The sequence below is a fragment of the Balaenoptera musculus genome, chromosome 1 (genome assembly GCF_009873245.2).
Source record: "Balaenoptera musculus isolate JJ_BM4_2016_0621 chromosome 1, mBalMus1.pri.v3, whole genome shotgun sequence".
NCBI lineage: Eukaryota > Metazoa > Chordata > Mammalia > Artiodactyla > Balaenopteridae > Balaenoptera > Balaenoptera musculus.
Window position 1 is genome coordinate 100,951,041 of NC_045785.1, and position 23,409 is coordinate 100,974,449.

At 38.9% G+C, this 23,409-nt stretch overlaps 1 protein-coding gene across 3 annotated transcripts in view; it reads right to left on the reverse strand.

Annotated features, from left to right (window-relative positions):
• Positions 1-23,409, reverse strand: part of DENND2C (DENN domain containing 2C) — a 94,973-nt gene that overhangs the window by 2,248 nt on the left and 69,316 nt on the right. The window contains exons 9-18 of one of the 3 annotated variants that reach the window (XM_036851271.1): positions 19,629-19,738; positions 17,966-18,035; positions 16,960-17,037; positions 16,232-16,372; positions 15,602-15,750; positions 14,951-15,128; positions 8,245-8,286; positions 7,198-7,303; positions 1,368-1,607; positions 1,038-1,124 (exon numbers count right to left, since the gene is read on the reverse strand). In XM_036851271.1, coding sequence (XP_036707166.1) covers positions 1,038-1,124; positions 1,368-1,607; positions 7,198-7,303; positions 8,245-8,286; positions 14,951-15,128; positions 15,602-15,750; positions 16,232-16,372; positions 16,960-17,037; positions 17,966-18,035; positions 19,629-19,738 — 1,201 coding nt within the window. Of the gene's footprint in view, positions 1-1,037; positions 1,125-1,367; positions 1,611-6,694; positions 6,876-7,197; positions 7,304-8,244; positions 8,287-14,950; positions 15,129-15,601; positions 15,751-16,231; positions 16,373-16,959; positions 17,038-17,965; positions 18,036-19,628; positions 19,739-23,409 lie in introns of those variants that run through there. The other 2 variants (XM_036851262.1, XM_036851278.1) reach the window with 2 other exon arrangements.

Consider the following 23,409-nt stretch of genomic DNA (forward strand, 5'->3'; position numbering starts at 1 on the left):
GAGAACTGAGACATCATCTAATCCCATGGTTTTCAAACCTGACTGTAGGTTAAAATCAGCTGTCCTGCTCCCCAGAGATTTCGTGGAGCCTGGTGTGGGGTGGGGGGTGGATTTTCTTTTTGTTTTTTCTTTTTCTTGCTGCACCACACAGCTTGCAGGACCTTAGTTCCCTGACCAGGGATTGAACCTGTGCCCCTGCATTGGAAGCGTGAAGTCCTAACCACTGGACGGCCAGGAAATTCACTGGATTTTCATTTAAGTTCCCCAGAGATTATAATATTGTAATCAGAGCTGAGAACCACTGATCTAATCCAACACCACGGTATAAAGATGAAATAACAGCCCTAGGCATAATTTGTCCATGGTCTCTCAGCTACTTAGGGGCTAATTTTAATTAGGGGGGCATATATTTCAAAGATCAATATAAATACCATAGAATACAGGTTCTTCATTGTTTGGGGCTACCACACCACTGTTCTCCTACATCATACTGGATAATTAAAAGTTAACTATAATTGAAAAATCATAAACAACTGTGTTTCCTTATGAAGAGTAAAATTAGAGACTTGCAGGAAATCCCCTTTTGCCTCAGATGCCCTCTGAACCAGGTATTTTTAACCTGGAGTGTATGGATGGGCTTCAAGGGGGTCCATTAACACCCTAAAATTATATGCATAATTTGTTTGTATGCTCCAAGTATATTTTTCTGGGAAAAGGTGAAGATTTTAATAAGATTCTTCCAGGGATGTGGCCTAGAAAAGATTAATAATCATGATATGCAAAATTCTTATATCATGAGGGAGCTTCATCTGAGGAAAACAGCCCCATGGACGACTCTGATGGAGAATGCTAACCTCTGAGAAAGAGTTTTGTCTTTCTCCAAAACACTTTGGAAATAGGGTCATGGTTTCTGGTCACCCTCCTTGAGGTTATATTGTTGATGTGATTATAAAGCTTCTGTGATGAGGCATGCTTACCGCAAAAGTTTTTTTTTTTTTTTAACTATATTTATCTAACAGGAAAACACAGCAACTTACCAAGACTCCGCAAAATTCTATTCACTCCACTGGGCTCAGACTCAGGAATTGTTTCCAAATACTGGAGGGCCCGGACCTCAAACAAACCTACAAGAAAAACTCATGTTGGTGAAACTGCCATACATTCAAGACTGAAAATCAATTGAATAAAACTCTGTACTCACTACCAATGTACTTCCGTAGCTAAAACAGTATCACAAAATAAATGTTTCCCATAATAAACAACTCATAGTGAGCCCTTGTAGCTTTATGCTATTTTTTGTTTATATTATTTTCAAATCTTTCAAGTACTCACTAAATACAGAGGGAGAACTTTATGATGAAACTGACCTTTCACCCCACTTTTCCGAAGCTCTCGGTCCTGGATGAATCCTGCAAACATCTGAGTTTCCATGAAGAGATCCAGGAAGTGGCGTACACTTCGGGAGGTGTGGGATTTACGGAATGGCTCCCTTTGGAATACACGCTCCCCATGCTCAGTGACAGTCATGCTCAAAGAATAATGTCCCACCAGTTCAACAAAAAACCTGACAAATGCTTCAGACACCAGAGAGTTGAGTGTCACATCTTCTGCTAAATGAACGAAAAAAGAAAGAAGGGGGGGGAAATCCCCTAAGTTTTGTGTTTATAGGGACACTGGCTCCAGTTATAAAAGTGACGCCTAGGGGATCACAGATTAAAGGACAGAGGATAAATGTAGGAATCCTCATTCTTAGCTTTCTTGTACTCTTCATGACCTGAAAAAAAGCAAATGGCTTACATCCTTACCTTCATGTTCTTCCCACGCATACTGTGGTCTGCACATCTGTGATTTCACTGTAACGGCTCTTTCAAAGGCCACCAGTGAGAACCAGCCAAATTTAATCTCCTTTTCTATTTTTATCCTCCTTTAAACTCTGTGCTGCATTTGTGCTGACCTCCTCCTCATTCCTCTTGTCTCCCACAACTTTATGTTCTCCTGATTTCCTGATCCCTCTCCTGCCTTTATGACCAAACATTTGTTTTGCTCTTGCCTCTTCTTCTTCTTCCTAGGCATGGTCTTTGGACCCCTTCTCTTCAACATTCCTTTCCTTAAAGAGCTAACTGGTATAGAGAGAGAGAGCTGGCTTTCTTTGTCAATAATTCTCAACCTCAGATCTCCAGTCCTGATATTTCACCAAAATTCACTTTCTACATTTTCAGGCTACCTATAGGTGATCATCATTTGGCTGTCCCATTAGCACTTACATTCCATTTGTCTAAAAGTCACCATCTAGGGAATTCCCTGGAGGTCCAGTGGTTAGGACTCTGTGCTCTCACTGCTGAGGGCATGGGTTTGATCCCTGGTCAAGGAACTAAGATGTTGCAAGCTGCACGGCACAGCCAAAAAAAAAAAAAAAAGTCACCATCTCAGGTCCTTTTGGGAAATTGGTAGACTACAAATCAAATAAACAATACATGCCAAAAACTAAATTCATTATATTTCTCCACCAAATCAGTTTCTCTCTCAACTTTCTCATTTCATATTGCATCATGATTATTCCATAATAAATAATAATGTCTTGAGTGCTTTTACAAATTTTAAAATAATTCAGTGAGGTAAGTCTATTATTTCCCTTTTACAGCTGAGGAAACTGAGGCTCGAATCAAAGACATTCTCCAGGGTCACCTCATCCAGTACCGTGGAGAAGCTGCAGCACTCCCAAGTCAAGTGATTCTTAACCACTATAATACAGCACAATGTGTTGCCTTCCAGGTTCCAGGCTCAAACCTCAGGTTCAACTAAGACTCCTCCTTTTCCTCCCATATCAAAATAGTATTCTTTTCCTCACAATGTCTCTTGCTCTTTCCCATGGGCTGACTGGGAATCTGGGACCCAGGTTTAATCAGACTTCTACCATGAAGCAGCTGTATAATAGTGGGCAACTTGCTTTACCTCTCATGGCCTCTCTTTCCATATCTGTATAATGAGGTGGCTGATTAGGCAATTTCTGAGCTCTCTTCCGACATTACATTTTTATTCTTTTTTTTTTATTATTTCATTTTTATTATTTGGCTGCGTCAGGTCTTAGCTGCAGCGCGTGGGCTTTTCTCTAGTTCTGGCACGTGGGCTTAGTTGCCCCATAGCATGTGGGATTTTAGTTCCCCAATCAGGGATCGAACTCATGTCCCCGGCATTGGAAAGCAGAATCTTAACCACTGGACCACCAGGGAAGTCCCTACATTTTTATTCTAATCTAGATTTTTGTTATATTTTGTTCAACAGACTTCCTTCTCATCTCTTTCTTTCTGCAGCTGAGACTCCATCACTGCTTTATCGTTAACGCTTTTGCCCCACTCTCCCATCGCCTCCAGTTACTGTCCCATCTCTCCTCCAGTTCGCAGCAAAAAATTTCTTGGAAGAGTTGTTTATACCTGTTGTACCTACTTTCTTACACCTAATTCCCTTTCTTTAAAAAATTATGTTTTTCTATAACTTATCTTCCATTCTTTGTTTCTGTTTTAATGAATAACTTTATAGATTCTTGTAACATGTATGAATATTTCATAAGATCAGCAGTGAGATGACCACACAAGTGCCCACCACAAAGCTTAGAATAGAACATCATGTGTATCTCTGAAGTTCCCTGTGTGATGCCCTCTCAGTGGTGTTCTTCCCCTACTTTCCGATAGAGGGTGACCATTATTTGTAATTTTGTGAATATCATTTGCTTTACATTACAGTCTTACCATACACATCCAACACCAACAACATATTGTTAGGTTTTGTATGTCTTTGAACATTATATAAAACATTATATTCTTCTGCAACTTACTGTTTAATTCAACGTGGTTTTTCAAAACTATTTATTTATTTATCTATTTGGCTGTGCTGGGTCTTAGTTGTGGCACGCCGGATCTTTGAAATGTGTGTTTTTAAGCTTCTTTTTTTTTTTTTTTTTTTTTTTTTTATTTATTTATTTATTTATTGGCTGTGTTGGGTCTTCGCTGCTGCACGCGGGCTTTCTCTAGTTGCGGCGAGCGGGGGCTGCTCTTCATTGTGGTGCACGGGCTTCTCTTGTTGCGGAGCACGGGCTCTAGGTGCGTGGGCTTCAGTAGTCGTGGCACACGGGCTCAGTAGTTGTGGCATGCGGGCTCAGTAGTTGTGGCTCGTGGGCTCAATAGTTGTGGCTCATGGGGTCTAGAGCGCAGGCTCAGCAGTTGTGGCGCACGGGCTCAGTTGCTCCGCGGCATGTGGGATCTTCCCAAACCAGGGCTCGAACCCGTGTCCCCTGCCTTGGCAGGCGGATTCTTAACCACTGCGCCACCAGGGAAGTCCAAAGCTTCTTTTTTTTTAATGCTATATTCTCCTGTCAGTGGACATTTAGGTTGTTTCAGTTTTTGCTATCACATACAATACCACTATAAAAATTATGTACTTGTTTCCTAGTTATCATGTGCAAGAGTTTCTCTGTGTATATATCTAAAATGGAATTGTTGGGTTGCAGGATATGTACACCTTTAACATTACTAGATGATGCCAAATTGTTTTTCCACAGGGGTTGAAGTAATTAACACATTCTCATCAACACCTGATACTGTCAGACTTTTAAATTTTTGCCAATATGGTGGGTATAAAATGGTATCTCACTGTGGTTTTAATTTACATTTCCCTGATTTTGATGGGGTTGTGTATCTTTTCATGTATTTATTGGCCTTTCATGTTTCCTCCTCTATGAAATGACTGTTCATATCTTTCCCCCATTTTCCTCTTGGGTTGTTCATCTTTTTACTTTTAAATTGTAGGAATTTTTAAAACTAAATTCTAGATACTATTTCTTTGTTAGTTATATTTGTTGAAAATGCCTTCATCTAGTTTATAGCTTGTTTTTTATTTCTTTTCCATGGTGTCCCCTGATGAACAGAAATTTTTAAAATTTAGCATAGTCAAATTAATCAATCTTATCCTTTATAGTTTGTGCTCTTTGTGCCACATTTAAGAAATCCATTACTGTCCCCAAACATAAAATATTTTCTTCTACTATTTTCTAAACATTTAAATTTATTTATTTAGGCTGTGCCAGGTCTTAGCTGCGGCATGCAGGATCTTTCTTGAGGCATGTTTAGTTGTGGCATGCGGACTTCTTCGTTGCAGCATGTGAACCCTTAGTTGCGGCATCTGTGATCTAGTTCCCTGACCAGGGATGGAACCCAGGCCCCTGCACTGGGAGCACAGAGTCTTAGGCACTGGGCCACCAGAGAAGTCTCTAAACATTTTTAATGTTTTACTTTTAACATTTAAGTCTTTAATTCATCCGAATTAATCCTGTGTATAACATGAAGTATAGATCCATATCCCTTTCTTTTCATATGGAAAACCAGTTGCCCTAGAATTGTTTACTGAATGGTTCATTCTTCTCCCACTGATATTCAATGCTGGTGCTGACTGACACAAATCAAGTTTCCTTATGCATGCGCATTCTCTATTCTTTCCATTTTTATTGCTCTATTTGTTTATTTCTGTACCCAAACCAAACGATCTTAATTACTATGACTTTATAATTAATCTTGATGTTCTGTAGCGCAAGCCCTTCAATCTTCTTCTTTTTCAGGAGTGTCTTAGCTATTCTTGACCCTTTGTACTTCTATTAAAATTTTACTGAAAGCTGAATGTCATTGGAATTCTCTCTTGAACCTTCCCCAACCTTGCTTTCCTCCCACCATTTCGCTGAATCTGCTGCTACCAAGGTCTCCAGAGCCCTTCCCCATTGTCAAAGCCACTGGTCAATTCTCAGTGTTCATATTACGGGACCTTTTTGCAGCATTAAACATAACTGTTGGGGGAGGGGGGAGGAATTGGGAGATTGGGGTTGACATATATACACTATTGATACCATGTATAAAACAGATAACTGATGAGAACCTACTGTATAGCACAGGAAACTACTCAGTGCTCTGTGGTGACATAAATGAGAAGGAAATCCAAAAAAGAGGGGCTATATGTATACACATAGCTGATTCACTTTGCTGTACTGTACAAACTAACACAATATTGTAAAGCAACTATACTCCAATAAAAATTAAAACAAAAATAAAAACAAAAAAACATAACTGTTTACTCTTTCCTTCATGGAATACTTTCTTCACTCAGTTTCTACAATATCACATACTCCTGGTTTTTCACCTACTTCACTAGCTGCTCCTCTTAGTCCCCTTTGCTGGATCCTTCTCCTCTTCCCAACTACCAAAAGTTGAAATCTAAGCACATCATTCCCAACCAGGGCTCAATCCTTAAATCTTTTTAATTTTCTCTCTATACTTACTCTATTGGGCTATCTCATCTGGTCCCACAGCTTTAAAATAGCAACTTTTAAATGTATGTCTCTAGCCCAAATCTTTCCTCTGAATCTCAAATTCATGTATATAAATGCCTACTTGATTATCTCCAGCTGAAAGTCTGCCAGGTATTGGATGTCCAATAGGTATCTCAAACTTAATATTAAAAACTGAACTTTTAGTTACTCCTCTAAACCTGCCCCTTCTCTAATGTTCCCCATTGGTAAACAGCCTTAGTGTTCTCACCTGTAGAATGGGGATTAAATCATAACACCTGCTTCATAAAGATATTACAAGGATGAAATAAGATGTATGCTAAGTGCTTAAAAAAATGCCTGGCACAGGGTAAGCCACCCAGAAAATATCATTCATCCTTTTATTCAACAAATACTTATTGAATACCTATTTACTGAATGCTGTTTAAAGTACTGGAAATAGAAAACAAATAGACGGTCACTGCTCTCATGGAACTTACATTTTAGCACATCAGATGGTGATGAAAGCCATGGAGAAAAATAAGGTCAGGGAGGAGGATAGGAAGTGCTAAGGGAACAGGAACAATTTTAAACAGGACAGTCAGAAAAGGCCTCACTAAGAAAGTGACATTTGAGCATGGCCTGCAAGAACAAAGAGCAGGCGCCATGTGGATATCTAGGGGAAGAGCATTCCATACATGGAACTGAGCAAGTGCAAAAGTCCTGAAATAGAAGGGGACTTGGCACATCTGAGGGCGAGCAAGAAAGCTGACTATAAGCTTATGAAGGCACAGGCAATCTCATACTACTATTGCATATGCTTTGGCAGGGTGCTGGGCATTTGGTATTTACTGCCTTGACCTTAAATCCTCAGACCACTTGTCTCATACCTTGTAAAAACTTCTGCTCCTGAGCCAAAATTTCATTTCGTTCTTCCAAAATTTGTATCAGGGCAGCTTGGAGTTTAGGTGGTAGAATTTCATCTTCATCAGATACCTTAAGGGAAGAAATTGAGATTTTCATGAGCTTTGAGAGAGAAAGTCTCAAACATGCCCTATTTAAGTCCCTCAAGTTCCACAGGTGGCTTTGTATATATTTTGGCTGAAGAGTCAGTCTCAAGCTTCCTTCCCTACATTGAGCAGAATCCACAAAACTTATGGTGTATACACCTTCATTACACTTAAGAAAAACAAATAATATGCCTTACAGAATTTTCTGGCACTTTCCCACAAAATGTTTCTCATCTCCAAGTCTTATGCTATACTACAAAGATCATCCCGAAATAAATGGTGCTTCACATGTGATGAGCTGACTGATTCTGAAAAAAGACAGTCTTGGGAAACATTCTTTTCACCCTGCTCTCAGTGCTCACAAACCTATATACAGGTTACATACAGAGGGCTGCTCTAAGGCTTTACTAACTCTCCTCTCCACTTCACTATCCAGAGTAAGTGACCACTTCCTTTCTGCCCCTTCTGTATCTTGTACAAGTTTCTATTACACCATTTCTAAAACTTTATGGCTATGTCTGCTCCCTCTCCCCTCCCCTTTAAACTATAAGGCCTGAGGGATCAAACTGAGTATCTTACTCATCTTTAGTTTCTGACTGGCTAACAGAATATCTAAAAATAATTGGTGCTGAATGCTTGTTAAATTTAATTAAATTAGAGACCTATACTTCAACCCATAAGACTTGAAGGGAGGGTTACCTCTTTTGAGAATGACATTTAATCTGTTTCCTCCTTCCCTAAATTGGGACAGTCAGCTAGGAACCCAAACCAAATTTTTCAGGTCAATCTTGTATGATTGGCCACAGTGTCAAGTCAAGTGTGTGTAGGAACTATAAGTCTTGCCTGAGTCACCTTCTCTAAGTACTTTCACATATTTTCTGGCCAATTATACCTAAACATTATGTAATCACCTCCTTTGTCACTCACCTCCTGTAAGAACTTGTCTGCACAGAGATCAACTATCAGCACCTATGGAATAAAGGAGCCAGACAAGTTAAACCAGAGACAGTCACAGAGAAATACATTAGACACTGCTAGATCAGGAAGAGTGTTTTGATTCTTTCATGCAAATGGGAATAGTTTTAAATAAACTTAAAGGTTTGTTTGTTTTGTTTTCTTTCTTTTTTTAAAAATTGAAGTATAATTGACTTAAATATTATATGAGTTTCAGGTGTATAAAGTGATTCAATATTACTATACACTAACTTAAAGTTTTAGCCCATTTAAAAGTTAACTCATCAACACAAGTAAAAAGAATTTCAAGTTAAAAAAAAAAATGATGGCAGCACACCTAGAGATTAAAAGAGACTAAAAAAACCACACCAAATGTACTGCATGGACTTTATTTGGAACTTAATTCAAACTATTAAAAATTTATGAAATAATTAGAGAGCTGAATACTGAATTTTTCTGATATTGAGGAACTGTTATTAAATTTTTTAGGTGTGATAATGGTATTGTGATTATGTTAAAAATGACCTTATAGAAATTCATATTGCAATATTTAGAATTATGAAATTATGTCAGGATATACTTCAAAATATTATGGGAGAGAGGTAGAAGTATGATTGGCCAAAACTTTGTACGTATTTAAGGAGGGTGATTGGATTTATTTTACTCTTTTGTTTACTTTTACATATGTTTAAAATTTTCCATTATAACAAGTTAAAAAAATAGGTTAATACGAAAATCAGAAGTGTTTCTATACACTAACAATGAAGTGTCTGAAAAATAAATTAAGAAAACAACCCCATTTTCAATTGCACCAAAAAGAATAAAATACCTAGGAATAAATTTAAACAAGGAGGTAAAAGATATCTGTGCTGAAAACTATAAGACACTGATGAGAGAAACTGAACAATACACAAATAAATGGAAAGATATTCCATGCTCATGGATTGGAAGAATTAATATTGTTAAAATGTCTAAATTACCCAAAGCAATCTACAGAGTCAATGCAATCCCTATCAAAATTCCAATGGCAATTTTCACAGAAAGAGAACAAACAATTGTAAAATTTCCATGGAACTACAAAAGACTCCAAATAGCCAAAGTGATCTTGAGAAAGAAGAATAAAGGTAGAGACCATCATACTTCCTGATTTCAAACTATATTACAAAGCTATAGTAATCAAAACAGTATGTTACTGGCATAAAACAGACACATGGCTCAATGGAACAGAATAGAGGGTCCACCATAAATAAACCCCACACATAGTCAATTAACTTTTTTCTTATTAATTTTTTTAAAAAAATTTATTTATTTATTTGGTTGCACTGGGTCTTAGTTGCATCACATGGGATCTTTAGTTGTGGCATGAGGGATCTAGTTCCCTGACAGGGGTCGAACCCAGGCCCTCTGCATTGGGAGCGCACAGTCTTCACCACTGGACCACCAGGGAAGTCCTAGTCAATTAACTGATGACAAAGGAGCCAAGAATATAAAATGGGGAAAGGACAATCTCTTCAATAAATGGTGTTGGGAAAATCAGATAGCTGCATGCCAAAAAATAAAACTGGATCCCTATCTTACACCATACACAAAAATCAACTCAAAATGGATTAATGACTTAAACATAAGACCTGAAATCATAAAACTCCTAGAAGAAAACACAGGAGGTAGCATCTTTACATTGGTTTTGGCAATGATTTTTTGGATTTGACACCAAAAGCAAAGGCAACAAAAGCAAAAATAAGCAAGTGGGATTACATCAAACTAAAAAGCTTCTGCACAGCAAAGGAAACCATCAATAAAATATAAAGGAAACATAAAGAATGGGAGAAAACATTTGCAAATCATATATTGGATAAGGGGTTACTACCCAAAATATAAAGAACTCATACAACTCAATAGCAAAAAACCCCCAAACAATCCAATTAAAAAATAGGCAGAGGAACTGAATAGACATTATTCCAAAGAAGACATACAAATGACTAACAAGCACATGAAAAGGTATTCCACATCAGGGAAATGCAAATCAAAACCACAATGAGATATCATCACCTGTTAGAATGGCTAGCAACAAAAGACAAAAGATAACAAATACTGACAAGAATGTGGAGAAAAGGGAACTACTGTGCACTCTTTATGGGAATGTAAATTGGTTCAGCCACTATGGAAACAGTAAGAAGTTTCATCAAAAAATTAAAAATAGAACCAGCACACGATTCAGCAATTCCACTTCTGGGCATGTAACCAAAGGAAATAAGATCACTATTTTGAAGAAACAGCTGCACCCCCGTGTTCACTGCAGCATTACTTACAACAGACATGACATGGAAACAACCTAAATGTCCATTAACAGATGACTAGATAAAGATGTGGTATGTGTGTATACATACACACACACACACACACACACATAATGGAATATTATTCAGCCATAAAAAGAAGGAAATCCTGCCATTGGTGACAACATGGATGCTAAGTGAAATAAGTCAGGCAGAGAAAGACAGATACCACTTACATGTGGAATCTAAAACAACTGAATTCACAGATACAGAGAACAGATTGGTGGTTGCCAGAGGTGGGGGTGGGGGATGGATGAAATGGGTGAAGGGGGTCAAAAGGCAAAAATTTCCAGTTATAAGATAAATAAGTTCTGGATATGTAATGTACAGCATGGTGACTACAGTTAATAATATTATACTGTATATTTGAAAGTTGCTAAGAGTCTATCTTAAAAGTTCTCATAACAAGAAAAAAAATTTTCTAACTATGTGAGGTGATGGATATTAACTAAACTTACTGTGTAATCATTTTGAAATATATGCATATATCATATAATATCATTATGCTGTACATCTCAAACTAATACAATGTTATATGTCAATCATATCTCAATAAAACTGGGGGAGAAAAAAAGGTTAACCCATCAGTGTAATAGAGAAGAAGAGCTATTTCAGTAAGTGGTACTGGGATAGTTGGCTATCCATATGAAAAAAATGAAACGACCCCTACCTCCTTTTTTTGTTTTTTTGGCCACACTGTGTGGCTTGTAGGATCTTAGTTCCCTGACCAGGGATTGAACCCATGCCCTCAGCAGGGAAAGCAGGGAGTCCTAACCACTGGACTACCAGGGAACTCCCCCTACCTCTTATTATGTAAAAAAAAAATCAAGCCCCCAACTTCAGAAACAAAAATTAAAGGCATAATAACAAAGCTTCCAAGAGATAATATAGGAGGCTATGTCCATCAAGTTAATATAAAGAAAAACTTAAGCAGTTCACACACACACACACACACACACATAAAAACACTAACCATAAAAAAAAATTGATAACTCTGACCACATTAAAATTAAGAACATCTCTGTATTTAAAAAACACCATTTTGGAGAATGAAAAGGCAAGCTACAAAGGAGCTCGTATCCAGAGCTATAAAAGAAGCTATAAAAAGGCTTCTTGTAAGAAGCTATAAAAAGGCTTCTTACAAATCAGTGAGGGTAAACAATTCAGTATAAGGATATAGCCTGTGAATTTCACAAAAGATGACATTCAAATGGCCAATAAACATATAGAAAGATGCTCACCCTCAACCATAATCAAGGAATGCCAATTAAACCACAATGAGAGTACTACTACATACCCATCAGATAGGCTAAATTACACAAACTGATGACAACAAGGGCTGACAAGGATGTGGAGAAACAGGAACTCTCATACAGTGCTGGAGGAAGTTTAACTTGGCACAGCTACTTTGGAAAAGCTTGACTTTACCTACTAAAGTTGAAGGTATGTTTACTCTATGGTCCAGCAATTCCATTTTCAAGTATATGTCCATAAAACTGCATGCACATACGTACCAAGGGTCATGAACAAGAATATTCATAGCAGCATTATTAATAATAACTCCAAACTGGAAACAACTCAGATGTCAATCAACTGTAGAATGGATAAGAAAATTGTGGTACATTCACACAATGGAATACTATACACAATTAGAATAATCAAACTACTGTTGTTAAACCCATAAACATGGATGAATCTTAAAGACATAATGTTGGGGACTTCCCCAGTGGCGCAGTGGTTAAGAATCCGCCTGTCAATGCAGGGGACACGGGTTCGAGCTCTGGTCAGGGAAGATCCCACATGCCACGGAGCAACTAAGCCCATGTCCCGCAACTACTGAGCCTGCGCTCTAGAGCCCATGAGCCACAACTACTGAGCCCACATGCCACAACTACTGAAGCCCGCTTGCCTAGAGCCTGTGCTCCACAACAAGAGAAGCCACTGCAATGAGAAGCCCGCACACCACAACAAAAAGTAGCCCCGCTTGCCGCAACTAGAGAAAGCCCACGCAGAGCAACGAAGACCCAACGCAGCCAAAAAAAAAAAGAAAAAAAAAAAGACATAATGTTGCTCCAAAGAAGCCAGACTGAAAAAACGAAAGAAAGAAAGAAAAAAAAAAAATACTGTATGAGTTCATTTATTTCAAGCTTAAAACCAGGCAAAACTGAATTATATTGTTTAGGTATACATGCCTAGGACGTTAAAGTATAAACAAAACAAGAAAATGAGCACCATGAAAGTCAAGATAATGGTTACCTTTTGCAAGGGGTGGGGAAGGGAACAGTGATTAGAAGAAAGCATGATGGGGGACTTCCCTGGCGGTCCAGTGGTTAAGACTCCATGCTTTGAATGCTGGAGGTGCGGGTTTGATCCCTGGTGGGGGAACTAAGATCCCACATGACATGCGGCATGGCCAAAAAATTTAAAAAATAATAATAATAAAAAAATTAAATTAAAAAGCCATGATGGGGACTTCTGTTTCCATTGCCATAATATTTCTATTCTATTCCAATGTTGGTTACATAAGCATTCACTATGTGATAATTAACTGACCTATACATTTTGTTTGGGCATTTATCTATATGTGTTTTACATCTGAAACAATTTTTTAAGTTAACCCAGAGTAGTTTCTGTGTATGATTTTTAAAAAATGACCTATTCTTCTATACAATGGAGAAAACACAGCCTCTTCAATAAATGGTGCTGGGAAAACTGGACAGCTACATGTAAAAGAATGAAATTAGAACACTCCCTAACACCATACACAAAAATAAACTCAAAATGGATTAAAGACCTAAATGTAAGGGCAGACACTATAAAACTCTTAGAGGAAAACATAGGCAAAACACTCTACGACATAAATCACAGCAAGATCCTTTTGGACCCACCTCCTAGAGAAGTGGAAATAAAAACAAGAATAAACAAATGGGACCTAATGAAACTTAAAAGCTTTTGCACAGCAAAGGAAACCATAAACAAGATGAAAAGGCAACCCTCAGAATGGGAGAAAATATTTGCAAATGAAGCAACTGACAAAGGATTAATCTCCAAGATTCACAAGCGGCTCATGCAGCTCAATATTAAAGAAACAAACACCCTAATCCAAAAATGGGCAGAAGACCTACATAGACATTTCTCCAAAGAAGATATACAGATTGCCAACAAACACATGAAAGAATGCTCAACATCACTAATCATTAGAGAAATGCAAATCAAAACTACAGTGAGGTATCACCTCACACCTGTCAGAATGGCCATCATCAAAAAATCTACAAACAGTAAACGCTGGAGAGGGTGTGGAGAAAAGGGAACCCTCTTGCACTGCTGGTGGGCATGTAACTTGATACAACCACTATGGAGAACAGTATGGAGGTTCCTTAAAAAACTAAAAATAGAACTACCATAAGACCCAGCAATCCCACTACTGGGCATATACCCTGAGAAAACCATAATTCAAAAAGGGTCATGTACCACAATGTTCACTGCAGCTCTATTTACAATAGCCAGGACATGGAAGCAACCTAAGTGTCCATCAACAGATGAATGGATAAAGAAGATGCGGCACATATATACAATGGAATATTACTCAGCCATAAAAAGAAACGAAATGGAGTTATTTGTAGTGAGGTGGATGGACCTAGAGTTTGTCATACAGAGTGAAGTAAGTCAGAAAGAGGAAAACAAATACCATATGCTAACACATATATATGGAATCTAAAAAAAAAAAAAGGTTATGAAGAACCTAGGGGCAGGAGAGGAATAAAGATGCAGATGTAGAGAATGGACTTGAGGACATGGGGAGGGGGAAGGGGAAGCTGGGACGAAGTGAGAGAGCGGCATGATGGACATATATACACTACCAAATGTAAAATAGATAGCTAGTGGGAAGCAGCCGCATAGCACAGGGAGATCAGCTCGGTGCTTTGTGACCACCTAGAGGGGTGGGATAGGGAGGGTGGGAGGGAGATGCAAGAGGGAGGAGATATGGGGATATATGTATATGTATAGCTGATTCAGTTTGTTATAAAGCAGAAACTAACACACCATTGTAAAGCAATTATACTCCAATAAAGATGTTTTTAAAAAAAAAAGACCTATTCAGAATAACACAAGAATTAGCCCACGGTTCAATACTGCAAATAAGATACAACTTCAGATTCATGTGTACTATAGAATTTTTCTCACTTTCATAAACAGATACAAAAATATGATAGCATAATGTATTAACAATCATAATTACATATTATTATTAATTAATGACATATCCACCACTGTTAAAGATCACTTGTTTTCATCTGCCAGTGCCCCAGTCTTTTCCACAGGTACTATTTCTCCCATCTCACCTCTTCAATGGGTAGGTCCTGGAGCTGTGGCAAGGAGCAAGACAGGATTCCAATAAGGAATGGAGTAGGTGAGCACACAATGTCGATCATAGACACTGGCAGGACTGGGATGTAGGTATGCTGCCAGGTGAATGGATACAGTGTGGCAACCACAGCATGGCCACATTTTGACAGGGTGCTAGCCAGAGGAGAAAGCAAATGGTGTCATATAAAGAGCAACAATGGAGGGCAATTCAGACATTACGTTACAGAATTACAAAGTGATGCCACTTAGTGATCACAGATTAACAATTCTGTGATTACTCATTAAATTTTAACATTTTATTTAAATTTTAACTTAATTTACTGAATATCTTTAATCTCAATCTAGCTGTTTCCCACAATTTATATTGCTAAAAGCTAGTGTGTACTTAGAAAAGCAATACCAATTTTTAACAACAGTTTAAACAAAACACATTTTGAAGGTAAATTAATTGTAACCCCCAAAAGTCACTGTTATAGCCGAATGCAAATAGCTTTTGGATTATCCATGTCACTATAGCATTAGGTAATTGAGATCCTACCTAAGTGTTTTCTAATATGCCCTAATTTTAAAATAGTAAGAACAAGTAAAACAACAGTCTGAAGTGACATATTTTACTTATTTCTCACCTTAGGCTGTTGGCAACAAAGATTATCCTCCGCTCCAAAAGGAGAGAGGCACAGACCCGAATGAGATGGCACACACTCAGGCACTTAAAGAGACATTCAAAATCAACATGTTCCAATCGTGAGTCCAGTGGTCGGCACAGTTCAATTGACTGAAATGCAAAATTTGAATCAGGGGAGCTGAGGTGGAAAAACAATCCCTAATGACAATACTAATGGATCCTGTCATTCTTTTACAGGTTAAATTCAAGAGAGAGGGTCTGCTACAAAGAGTTTGTGAAGCTGCCTACACTAATTCCAAGACTTAATACCTTATTTTTGGGCTGTAAATTTCTAGTGAAATCTTTCATCCCACTGGACAATAGTACGTATAATCTTCATTTATCACACTGAAATAGACATTATGCAGGGGCTCAATCTACGAATGGTAGAAAACCTCTGGTTCCTGGGTCTAGCATCAACTATCTCACAGATCAATTGGATGTTTCTCCAGTGCTTTTGTGACCAAAACATATTCTGTGCAGTTTATGAAAAAGAGAAAACTATCCTCTAAGGTTTCTATCAGGTAAGGCCTACTAGTGTAAGGACTGCTTTTTGGCAGGTATCAAACCTTTTCAAAATGAACTAACTTACCTCATCTCCGGCCCCAGGGAGGTAGCTCTTTACTGTGATGGTGCATCCAGGAGCTGGGAAAGGAGCTTCCATGACACTTCGCATAAATGGGTAAACCAAAGCTGGAGACATTTCTCTTCTCTTCTCTACTTCATCCAGAATCTACATACACACAAAAGAAATTTTTTTTTTAATTAGGGACTCAGTTCAAAAACATAAAAGAATCCTTTTGAAGGAACTGCCAAACTGGGTGCACAAACTTGAAAATAATACCAACAGATTTTAAGACAGATAAGTTTCTGCAACCAATAAAACTTCATTAAAGGCATCATTTCTCTTAGAGCTACCTTTAAATCTCCAAGAAAAGTTAGTAAAATAAATCAACTTTATTTTAGAAGAGAAGCCCCTTTTTATATCACTAAGGGAGGAGCAAAGAAGGTGACACAATAATACCCTGCAGTTTGGTGTCTGGGAAAGACATGAGACAAGATAAACTTCAGGCAATGTTTTGCTTTAAGCTGGGAGGTTTAGCAAACCAAAATGAGGACGACGGGGCAACATCATCTGGATTAGAGGTCTAAATTTAAGCCTTTAAACCCGTCGTTCTAATCTACTAATGGGGAACCCTTTCTAAAGTAGTATGTTAAAGTCTAGGCCACTTAACATTGTCTAGTGAAGTCATCAGAAACAAAAACCTACTCAGAGCTCAGAAAGGACACCACTTTTCATAGGGCCCATTCTCCACTCACCTTTGAAAAAAGGTTGAAGCAGCCTAGGCGACTGACCATGCAGTATACCTCAGGGAGTCGCTTCCCTTTGCCTTCTGGCTAAAAAAAAAAACAACAACAACAAAGCAAAAATTAAGTAGCACAAGTCTTTACTAATTTGGACTATTAATACCTCTTAATACTCCTTAGTATAGAGTAGGAACCAAAGCTCTCATTCTCAATGAACACTGAAAGATGAGAAAACACTAAAAAAAAACAATGATAGTATGATTTATTCCAGTTTAGTGACGGCATATAAGCAAGAAGTAACTCAGAGCTCCCTCGATTGGCTCACTGTACTCCATTCCTCAAATATAACCAGACTGACTTCAGCTACAATGTCAGTGCTTTCTTCATCTATTTCAAACAAACAAATAAATAAAATAAATCCATACCATTTCTATTATGGAACACTGTGGCTAACCTCCACCTTGCTCTTACTGTTTAAAGCTAACATAGCTTCAGGACTTCCCTGGTGGTCCAGTGGTAAAGAATCCTCCTTCCAGTGCAGGGGACTCGGGTTCAATCCCTGGTCAGGGAACTAAGATCCCACATGCCGTGGGGCAACTAAGCCCGTGAGCCACAACTACTGAGCTCATGCACCTCAACTAGAGAGCCTGCGTGCCGCAAACTATAGAGCCCACACGCTCCGGAGCCCGTAAGCCACAACTAGAGAGAGAAAACTCGCACGGTACAACTAGAGAGAAACCCGTGTGCCACAACTAGAGAAAAGCCCACATGCCACAACTAAGATCCTGTGTGTCACAACTAAGATCCTGCGTGCTGCAACTAAGACCCAACGCAGCCAAAAAAAATAAAGAAAATAAATCATAAATAAAATAAAAATATAAAGCTTAACTAGCTTCTTTATAATACACAGATCACTGAGTAGCCCCCAAACTCATCTAGAGATCGTGTTTCTGAAGTTCCTAGTCTGACTCTTTTGTTCCTCTACCAAAGCTGCCTGTAGCACAAGTCTGGGACTTACCAAGAGCTTCTTACAGTAGCCAAACCACCGGCTCCCATCTTCACCAGTTAGGACAAAGGAGAACGTTTCACTGAAAAAAACAGTCAATAGTTTGAGATCCAAACAACTGCTTATGACATTCCTTGGAACAAGCAATTAAAAATTAGAGTCCAACAGCAGTCATTTTGTGATGTAAGAGGAGGCAGCAATATTATATTTATTGCAAGTCACATTCCTCCTGAGGGAGAATGCCCAGCCCTTGAGAATATCTTGCTCTGTACTGGAGTGAGAGAATAGAATGTGATGAGCTGCTGATGCCGCTGCCTCCTTTTACTTTCTTATTTATCCAGTCCAGTTATTAATCAAGCCTATTGTCCTTTTGTTGAACGTCCAGTTTAGTCAAATATATAGGTAAACTATAAAGAAATCTGATAAGCTATTCTTCCCTTCCAAATTCTTCTATTTAGTTCTGAGAGGTCATATGGAACTGTGATAGGGAAAAGATTATATCCTTAATACATAAAAACTATTAGGAAAATTATCATCTCATTAGAAACACTGGTAAAAAATATGCACAGATAATTTACAAAATGAAGACCTAGAGATGCCCAAGAAATAAATTCATTAACAAGCAAAAGAAATTCAAATCTGAACAATATATACATATGTCTATATTTGGCCACGAATAAAGATTGGAAGGGAACATCTCAAAACATTTACAGTGATTATCTCTGAGTAACCAGAATGCCAGTGATTTTTAATTTCCGCTTTTTATTTACTCCTCTGTATTTTTCAGACATTCTAGAATAAACACACATAACTCTTGGGGAGGGGGAAAGCCAACCATGCAGCAGCCAGGCCAATAAGAAAGAAGCTGCCTATGCAATTAGTACAACTGACAGCACAAAAGCTTCAGGGTTGATGGCTCAGAGATGAGAGCGGCGATCAGGCTAAACTGGTTAGGAGAGACAGGAGCATAGTCTGGAGGCAACGTGGGGTGGAAGGGCAGAGCTACTTAGGCAACAGCTGAGGCTGTCTTCCAGCAGGTCATTGGCATGTGATATGGTTCACATAATCACGCTTTTCAGCCTAAATACATGATCAATAATTACAGTTTTGAACAAAGCAGTTATCTATTTACAAGCAGGATATGAAACGATGATGGTTTATTAATTGAAAATAGTAATTTCCTCTAGATACTGGGAAGCAATTTCTTATAATTCCCTTCTCAATATACTTACACCTTCCAAAGTAGAGCTCCCTCTTCGTACAAGTTCGACAGGGAACATACAATCTGGGCTATGGCTTCTTCTAACAACTTGACGGAGATACAAGATGCAGATATTGCCACGTTTTATCTCTGTTTCTCAGTCCCTAAGTTCAAGTCTTTCTTCCTTTTCTGTCTACTTGGTGGCATTTCTGATTATATGTAAAGTGGAACTTTTTTTTCTGCAGAATTGGCAAATTGAAGAGACTCTCAAACTTGTTTTCCCTTTGACACTGTTTTTCTTTTTTGAGCCCCACATAGGAAATGTCCTAATTGTTTCTTCCTTTCCTCCCACTGCATCCTTGATCTGCCACAGAGTCCACATAGCTTCACTGCTGGCTCTATCTGTTTCTCAAAGATTCTGGTTCTACTTTTGCTCGTCCTACAAATAGAAATCAGATAAAGTAGTCTATTTACCTCTTGAGTTCTGAGGTCGGCACCCAGTCCTTTGAATCAGGAAAACAAAATTTTGGGATAACTTTGAGCCTCTCTTCAGTTTCTCTGGATTGCTTAATGCCATGATCACCCTGAAAAAAAATAACACTGTAAGTGACTAATAGTCTATGTAAGTGGAGTACAGAAATAAACTCAGCCTGGTCTTAGGAAAAGAGGTCTCTGATAAGTCTAGGTAGGTGTCTCAGAGTGGTTTTGTGCTATTCAATAAAACAGGAAGGCCAAGACTGGTAATCACTGAAAACATACTGAGAACTGAGTTTCTAAGGAAAAAGAATTCTGGTTTTACACAGGGAGGGTACTTATGGAGATCCTATAATCTGATGTAAGAGAAATGACTGAAAACAGTTTCTTAGCTAGAGGAAGAATCTTAATTCACAATTCACATACTAGTGAGAATATTTTTATGAATCATGGAACATAAAATAAATGAAAATCTACTCTACAATACACTGATAGCAAAAACCTAGTTAGCTCAAGACACTCTCTGATCAATAATCCAAGATGTTTTGAAAAGGCAGATGAACATTACTTAGAAAAGATACTATTTTTAGAATCCACCCCATATATAATCATTTCCCTCAGCATATAATCTTTGCTACCTAATTATGGGTTTGCAACTTCCTGTAAGATTTTAGCATGGAAGACCTTTTGTGCAAGTCTGGTATTGTACTTTAAAGGACAGTCTAAATTTAGTTAAACCAAAAGACATTTTAAAATTAGTATAAAAACAAGCAGATAAGTCTAATTACCATATTGCCTTCATGTAACTAATACCAATGATCTATCCTTTAATTTCTAAAACAAAACATGCAGCCATTCTGGGTCACTTAGATATTAAGCTCTTAAGAAATGGAAAAGCATTCTAACAAAATTTTAGTTGTGTCATATTATTTTTATATTGTTAAATGATTCACAATCATCTTCATTCAAGGTTTTCCACATCAGAATCAAGAGGGGCTCAGGCAGCTCTTGCCCTCCCAGACTTATAGATGCCTAATGCACAATAACACCAAGTAACTCGCTTAGAGACATCCTTGAATTACTGTCAGAGTCAACTGGGTCCTCATCTGGTTCCAAACCCATAACTCACGCTGTGTTGAAAACAGGTTCAACCTCGAGATTTCTCTTTGCAAATGTAAGACTGATGAACAACAGAGAAAAAAATTAAGCTCCTCTTTATGGGAAATTTGATTCCTCAAGACTATCTAGATTACATTATTTTCGACTCTTACGGTACTGTGTTACTAAAGAGTGAGGTGACACTGTGCTCTCAGGCCACACTGAGGAATTTTATAAGAAATTAAACATTGATTTATTTACAGCAGGAATGTTGGTGAGGACTTTCTTAAAAAATGAGACCCCATGCAGGAAATGTCTCAGATTTCAGTTCAGTTGTGCTTCACTAGCTTTTTTTTTTTTTTTTTTGGCTGCGTTGGGTCTTCGTTGCTGCTCGCGGGCTTTCCCTAGTTGTAGTGAGCAGGGGCTACTCTTCGTTGCGGTGCGTGGGCTTCTCATTGCGGTGGCTTCTCTTGTTGTGACATATGGGCTGTAGGCGTGCAGGTTTCAGTAGTTGTGGCACGCAGGCTCAGTAGTTGTGGCTCGAGGGCTCTAGAGCACAGGCTCAGTAGTTGTGGCGCACGGGCTTAGTTGCTCCACAGCATGTGGGATCTTCCAGGACCAGGGCTCGAACCCGTGTCCCCTGCATTGGTAGGCGGATTCTTAACCACTGCACCACCAGGGAAGCCCTTCACTAGCTTTTCTAGTGAAACATGCAACTCAGGGTTTAAACCCAAAGTCCTAAAGTTTCTGAGCAGATAATGAGAGAAGTGGTCCAAGTAGTAAGCTGGAGTGTGAGTAAATGTCCCTGTTTAAAGGGATCCCTCCTTCCCAAGGCCAGCTACATAATTTGCAGAGCACAGTGCAAGATGAAAAACTGTGAGTCCCTTGTTCAAAAAGCAGGAAAAAAATAAATGTAAAATGAAATATAAAACTTGTTACTTTCTTCTGTGGTTTCTTTCTCAACCTGCAATGGGGTTTTTGATTTTCTACTTAACGGCATGCTCCCTCAGGCACGAGGATCCTGGGGACAAGTGCAGACCCTCACAGGTGCCCAGGGACCCTGGCCTGCAATCTGGTGCCCAAGTGGCCCACCAGCTGCTGGGTTTCCCCTCGGGCCAGCTGCAGGACTGAAACTCTGTGTCCTGACTAGGGGTGGGAAAGTTGAGCCAAGGACCTCCCTTCCCACGGGCCCACTACTCCAACCCGCAGCAGCTGGGCGACCCTCAAGGGGTTGTAGCCTCCACATGGGGACGTGCTTAGTACTTGGACTGGGGGTGGTGAAAACGCTTGCTCCCCCAGGCCACCCACTGAACACAGTAGCAATGCCCAGGGCAGGGAAGGATCTACCATGTGTTGGTTGCTTAAGACACTTCGGGGTTAATGCTTGCCTGATTCTGACCACCCCCCGTGCCCGTGCAGAGGGTGGCAGCAGTCACTGAGTGAGGACTGAAAGGGGGAAGCCAGACAGGGCCTGGGGAACCAAGGGGTAGGAGTGAGGACAACTGGAGAACCCATCCTGGAGAGGCGGCAGCAGGTGACAGCATACATGAGCCAAGGCTTTAAGACCTTGGCACGTGCCCCACTGTCTCATCAGATCTCACTCCTCACTTACAAAACACAGATTCAAATATAAAATTATTAAGAACTTCAACGGTGACTGCGGAGCAGGGTGCAGGGCCCTTGCAAGTGAGGGGCCTTGTGTGACTGCACTGGTCACATGCCCATGAAGTCAGTCCTGCTCCTTACTCAGCTTCAGCCAATTCATGCCACTTAGGAATGTAGGCTAAGTGTTGGCAGTCTTTCTAGTTTCTCAGGAGAAAGCAGAAATACAGATTTTTATGTGAAATATGACTTTTAAACAAAAAGTTGACAACAAAAATTTTATTATTTTATTACTGTGCAAACCCAAAAAACATATCTGTGGGCTAAATATGCTCAGAGGCCATCAGTTTGTTAAGCCCTGATGTAATGATCATGCTCTTTGTATTTACGGCCACAAAGCTCAGAGCCACATTTGGGGTCTATTTTGTAAGCTCTGGGAGGGCAGGGACCAAGAAGATCTATTTCAGTTGTATCCCCAGCACCTAATCTTGGCAAATAGTAGGTATTTATGAAATACTGATTAAATAAATGAATGAATTATTTTGTGAAAAAGGTATTGTAAATGAAATAATACCGTTAATAAGTTACCATTTATCAACTGTTACTACGTGCAAGGAACTGGATTAAGCACGTTATATACATTATCTCATTAAATCCTCACTAATAGGGAGTAACATTACATAGTGCTTACTGTATGCTAGACACTGTTCTAAGTGCCTTATATTAATTATAATTAGCTCATTTAATCCTCACCACAACTCCATGGGGTAGACACTATGAAGATTATTCCCCTTTGACCAATGAAGAAAATGAGGCACAGAGCAGTGTAACTGCTCCAAGTCACACAGCTAATCAGTGGCAAATGCAGATAGCTGGCTTACACTCCATGCTCTGACTGCTACCCTGCTCTGCCACATTTATCACTCCCCTCATTAAGGATGAGAAAATTGAGGCTCTGTAACTTGCTAAAGGTCACTTAGTAAATAGCAGAGCAAAAGATAAAAACCCAACTTGAATAATGAGCTTTAATTCCCCCTTGGTTACAGCTCATGCCTGACACAAGATATCATCAGAGTGCACC